Source organism: Gracilinanus agilis, chromosome 1 (genome assembly GCF_016433145.1).
Source record: "Gracilinanus agilis isolate LMUSP501 chromosome 1, AgileGrace, whole genome shotgun sequence".
NCBI lineage: Eukaryota > Metazoa > Chordata > Mammalia > Didelphimorphia > Didelphidae > Gracilinanus > Gracilinanus agilis.
Window position 1 is genome coordinate 163,382,961 of NC_058130.1, and position 6,170 is coordinate 163,389,130.

The following is a 6,170-nucleotide window of genomic DNA, read 5'->3' on the forward strand; positions in this document are numbered from 1 at the left end:
CTTTCTTTCTTTCTTTCTTTCTTTCTTTCTTTCTTTCTTTCTTTCTCTTTCTTTCTTTCTTTCTTTCTTTCTTTCTTTCTTTCTTTCTTTCTTTCTTTCTTTCTTTCTTTCTTTCTTTCTTTCTTTCTTTCTTTCCTTTCTTTTTTCCCCTTACCCACTGTTTTAGAATTAATACTAAGTTTTATTTCCAAGATAAAAGAGTGGTTAGGCACATGGGGTTAATTGACTTGCCAAGGTCATACAGCTAGAAAGTATCTGAGGTCAGATTCGAATTCAGGACTTTCCATCTTCAAGTTCAGTTCTCTATCCACAGAACCACCAAGCTGCCCTGTTCTCTGGCTTTTTTCGACCCCCAACTGGCGCCCCTCCTTCTTCAATGGGTCTCTCCCAGCCCTCACACCCTGACCCTTTCACATTGCCTTCCATTTCCATACCTCTTATATGTTCATAATTGTTTACAAATTGTTTTCCCAATTAGAATGGGAGGGCAGTGACCATATTGTTGCCTTTCTATCTGCAGCACTTAGCATTGTGTCAGGATAAAAAAAAGCACTTCCTAAAGGCTAGTTGTCTCATTCACTGATTCTATTCAATCCCTTCATTTTACCACCAATGGAAATGAAACTCCAAGAAGCTAAATGTCTTCCCCATGATCGTGCAGGCCCTCTGCATGTAGGTGCCTAGATGGAGGGTGCTCTCCACTCACTGCCTTGCTCTGTCACAGAGCATAATGTTTATTGAATTATAGTAGTCTCTATACCACATTTAGAGAAAATGGATCATAGATCTCTATGTAAAACCCAGACATAAGAAATCAAGAAGAAATTGGGAGAGTAACACTCTCCCAGACTTTTTAGGAAAACTCATGGAAAAATTAGGGGAGGACCTTCAATGGGTATTTGCAATACGAGTAGGATTTGGACAGTGTGGAGCATGGTTCTCTCTGGATCACAGGTACTTTCTTTTTTTTCCTCTCAGTCTAGTACGTAAAAGTTCAATTCAGCAAGTAGTGCTAGGCTACTGCTCTGGACCAGGCCTTGTGTTAGGTCTTGGATATCTACAAAGACAAAAAATACCTATTCCTCAATGAGTTTGTAGTTGTTGGGATTTGGGGGGGAGGTGACAAACACTCAGATAATTTAGAACAAAATATATTGAAAAATAATTTATTGGAGGGACAGTAGCACTAATGACTCAAAGGAAAATCTGCCTATTATAGGGCATTTAAAGCAACCTGGGAAATCTAAGAAGCAAGAGCATTCTAGGTTTGTGAGTGAGAGGGAGGTAGAGAGGGGCATGGGATGCAGCCTTCTTCCCATCTTCTGGCAGGAACTATGACTCTTCCTCACTGCATTCCACTGACACTTTCTTCTAGCCATTCAAAGTCATTGCAAGAGTGGACTCTTGGAGGGGCCGTCTATGGAGAAGACTTCTTGGAAATTAAGAGAACATCACGCTGCCCGCTAACAAGGGGAGCCTCGGCCCATGAGCCACGACCCCCCTCCCTGCGTTTCAGCTCTCATTTTCACCCTCTGTTTGTTTTACAGTTGTCCAGCACATTAAGAGACACAACATCGTTCTGAAAAGGGAACTGGGCGAAGGAGCCTTTGGGAAAGTTTTCCTAGCTGAGTGTTATAACCTCTGCCCCGAACAGGACAAGATCTTGGTGGCAGTGAAGGTAAGAAAATCCTCCAATCCCCCACAGTTTCATGCCTGACACTGACACTTAAAATAGTTTTAGTGAGCTATTAGGAACAAAGAGGCAGTGGGGCAAAGTGGGTTGAGAGTCAGGAAATGCTGGATTTGAATCCCACCTCAAACACATCCAAGCTCAGTTTCCCTGAACATAATAGCTCTTACCTTAAAGGGTGGTCGTGGACATCAAATGAGGCAGTAGATACAAAAATAAAGCTGTTAGCAATTCTTATTCTTATTCTTATGTATTAATTGACTAAATTGGCTGCAGTCTGCATTGATGGATGGCATTCCCCCCAGTGGGAGTTCTCTTCATAGGTCAAATCATAGTTTCTTTGAGTAGAGAAACTTTCAAGAATAAACAGTCCCTGCCTGCTACAGTGTACACAAGTATTCAAATCCACTTTGCTAATGGTATAGTAAGACATCCTACCCAGATTAATTTTATAGGGGACAAAGGATCATAAAATTCACTAGGTTAATCCTTCATTAGTTTATAGATCAGCAACTAGACTAAAAGAGGTAAAGTGATTTGCTCAAGACCATACAGTAAGTGGCAGATACTGTATTTGAACCCAGATCCCTGAGCTCCATATACAGTATGCTTTCCATTGAATTACTCTTTGTGACCCATGTGTAGACCCAGGTGAATTCTTAGTCACTCTGTTGAGTTAATGCCAATAGACATGTGGACAGAGAGAATGAGAAATCTCAGTCACCTGGCTACAGAAAGTCTGCTCTCAACTTAAGGCCATAGTGAAGCCATTTGAAACCTGCTATTATTAAGCTATTTCCCAGCTAATTATTACATTGATTGTTAAATTTTCAGTGTGAGCATTTACACCAGGGAAATCAACAAACCCTCCACATCAAATCTTGATTTATTGCTTTGTTGATTGTTTAGAATTAAAAAAAACATTATTAATGTAGATTAAACTCAAAATTATGTTGTGGGCTCATTTTTTTTTTTCTGGAGAGATGGCTACTTAATATTTGGCAGCATACCTCTGCCTCAATTTGGCTTTGTTTTACTGTGGCCAGCCAGAATCTTTAGCCCAGGATCTCCCACATGCCTGGAAGCCTGGAGATGATGTAGCATCTTGTAGCCTCCCATAGCAAGGACGTATAGATGTGAGTCTTCCCATCGTTTGTTTTTGCCTTTCCAAATCCTTCCTAAACTTTTAGAATCTGGCTCAGTTTAGATAATTCTGAGTCTCAGAATGAAGTGAAATTAGGTAGCATGCCAAGTAGGCCCTATCTCCTCTAACTAAGCATGACATATTCTTTTTATAAAAATATTTTATAATGTCTTTCATTAAAATCATATGATTTTCATAAAGAGAAAGTAACTGACATGCATATAGAATTTTTAAATTTGTAAAATACCTTTTGCATATCATCTCATTTGAACCCTACAACAACCCTGTGTGGGCCAAGTACTAATAAATCAATTAAATAATGGTATTATAATCCCCATTTTATGGATGAGGAAACCAAGACTCAAAAAGGTTAAGATACCTTTCCCAGGAGATGTCAGAGGTAGGGTTCAAATCTAGTTCTTTCTGATTTTAGGTCCAGCACTTTTTCCTCTAAACCCCAGTATAAATGAAAATTCCAGAAAGGGGTAAAATTTTTCAGAATTTCTTTTACCCAACAAAAATTGATTTTAAAATCTCAGAGAATTTTAATAAAAATTTCAATGAATCTTTTGTAAGAATGTTACTAGGTATTATTAACATTTGCGTGTTAAAGTAATGGGCCACATGTAAAATAACAAAGCCACACGTTTCTTAATGAAATATATAAAAAATAGATATGAACGTGACCAAATGTACTCTTTATTAAAATGTCATTTTGGGGGTCTTAAATCCCTGGTGGATATTCCTTGGGGAGGAGGAGGGAAAGAAGAAGGTTTTAAGAAATGGATATCTTTAACTTAAAAATAGCTTCTTTTAAAAAGTGAGTGAATAAATTTTAAACACTTAATTTGGTTTAAGGATCTTATTATTATCAGGACAACATTACATTGTTACAAGGGTTTTATGGCTTACTATAACTGTGGTTAGTGTTCATTAAGTAGCATAATGGGCAGCTAATAAAGAAAAAGACTTCAAAAATGTCTAAACTTCTTCACTCTGCAGACTAAACACTCTAAAAGGAGCAGATGGAGCTCAGCTTTTTCCAAGTGGAAATATTCTACATGTGTTTTCATTGTCATAGAAAGGACCTAACTTGGGTGGCAAGAAGTCTCAGGGACTGTCAGCGAATTCCGTATTTTGAGCAAAAGAAGGCTAGAAGTCTCTGATGATAACCAAGTTCATGTTTATAAAATAAATATAGGCTTAGTGAATGGATAAAGAATGATTCATTTGGATAGGGTTGAGGGGGGAATTAAGGAAGCCTTTGAGAGATTTGGAGTTTAGGAGGTCAAATTTGGAGAAGGGGGGAGGGTTAACTAGGCAGAAGGAAAAAAAAATGAATCCTTCCCTACTCACAATATTTAACTCTTGCTGGGTCTATTGCTTCCTTCCTCCATTGGCTCCATTTTGGAGGAAAATTATAAAGAACTTTTTCAGAAGACTATTTCTACATTTCTAATAGTCTTTCTTCCTCTCTTGGATGAATGGAGTTAGATAGTTCTTTAGATAGGAATAGCACTAGTTGGAACTTTTCATGATTGTGGCATAGTGCATAGATAAGATGGCCTTAGAGTTAGAAAGAATAAAGGTCAAGTTCTAGCTCTAGGACCAGGCACTTAACTTTCCCAAACCCCAAGCATGCTGCCTAAGAATGTCAGTTACTGGTGCCTCCCACCTCTACCATTTACTACTTGGGTAGCCTTTGACAAGTCACTTAGACCTCTGGACTTCAGTTTCCTCAACTCTAAAATGAAGAGGTTAGACTAGGTGAGCTCTAAGGTCCCTTCCAACTTTAAAGCTATAATCTTGACTTACATATGAGTTGTCAATCTGCATGATATAGGACAGAAACAACAAACTTAGCACCCATAGTACAGGCAGCAAAATTCCTAACTGAATCTACCAGCAAGGTAACCTTGGGAAAGTAATCTTAACCTCTCCGAGGGGTAAGGGCTAGGCAATGGGGATTAAATGGCTCGCCCAGGGTCACACAGCCATTAAGTGTCCAAAGCCAGGTTTGAACCCAGAAACTTCTTTTTCTTGGCCTGGATCTCAACCCACTGAGCCATCTAGCTGCCCTGACTATAATTCTCCTAATCAATGCCACAGGACTAGAGTCCATACCACTCTTCTGCCTTGGAACCAATACACAGTTTTGTGTCTTAGGCAGAGGGTAAAGGTTTAAAAAATATAATTGAGAAATGTTTAACAAAATAAATGAAAATAAAATGCAACACAGACGATGTTGATTTGGCATTTTCTAGGTAATTTATTGGTGCAGTAATCTGTTTTTCATTGAGTTTGACATCACTGGTATTGATAATATCCACACATGGACTTATGTACATTGACGAAATTTCAGTCTCAGAGGAGAAGAGAAGGGGGAATATAATTTAGCTGTGCTTCTTGTCATGCCCTGAGGAGGAGGGATATTCCAGGAGATTGGGACTCCACGTTCAGGACATCAGCATAGATGTCACATTACCTTCTAAACATGGCAGGCCAGGGCTTCAGTGATTTTATTTGGGAATCCAAGTGCTTTGAGTCAGCAGTGGCTTAGCCAATGGCATCTGAGACTAAGCTGTCCTGCCTATAGACTTGAGCAAAACAATTCTTTGAAGGTCATGCCACCGTGATAAAACTGTATCCATGCCAGAAACGTCCTGAAGAACTGTAGGTATTACCTGTATGATTAGTAGTTGGTCTATTAATCCAATGCAAGGCAAAGGGCTTAATAAATATTGATCATCTACTATATGTTAGATGATGGGGAGTTATAGACAAAGCAAAAAATAGCCCCTGCCCTCAAAGAATTTACATTCTACTACAGGATTCTAGGACACTAACCTAGTCATTCTCCTAGCTACTACCTTATCCAGGAGTCAACAACCATAACCTCAGGTGAACCCTAACCCCCGAGACCTGCTGGCTACAACCCAATGTGGGTTAATTTGTGGACTACTTTAGTATGAATTTATAGAAAGACCTGGAAGAGAATGAGGCAGAGTGAATAATCTTGGATGGATTCCAATCAGCACCAGAGGAGAAAATGCCCATATCTATGATTTCACAATTCATCGACTTATTGAAGACTATTTATTAGGTTTTGAGTTAACAGTCTAATTCCCTTTTTCTCAAAGTCATACCGAAATTTCCTCTTCTTGCTATTCACCTTCTTGCACAAATTTAAGCAAAGTATGACCTCAAACTCAGATGTAAAAGACTATATAACTGGAAAGTTAATGGGAAATGTAGTTTGATAGTTCCCACGTGTCCATAGAATATATATATATATATATATATATATATATATATATATATATATATATATATATA

The 6,170-nt window shown here is 38.5% G+C and overlaps 1 protein-coding gene across 2 annotated transcripts in view; it reads left to right on the plus strand.

Moving 5' to 3' along the window:
• The window catches only part of NTRK2 (neurotrophic receptor tyrosine kinase 2), a 404,681-nt gene that overhangs the window by 301,990 nt on the left and 96,521 nt on the right, over positions 1–6,170 (plus strand). For both annotated transcript variants that reach the window (XM_044658576.1, XM_044658568.1), the window contains one exon: positions 1,548–1,678. In XM_044658576.1, the coding sequence (XP_044514511.1) occupies positions 1,548–1,678 (131 nt within the window). The remainder of the gene's footprint in view (positions 1–1,547; positions 1,679–6,170) is intronic.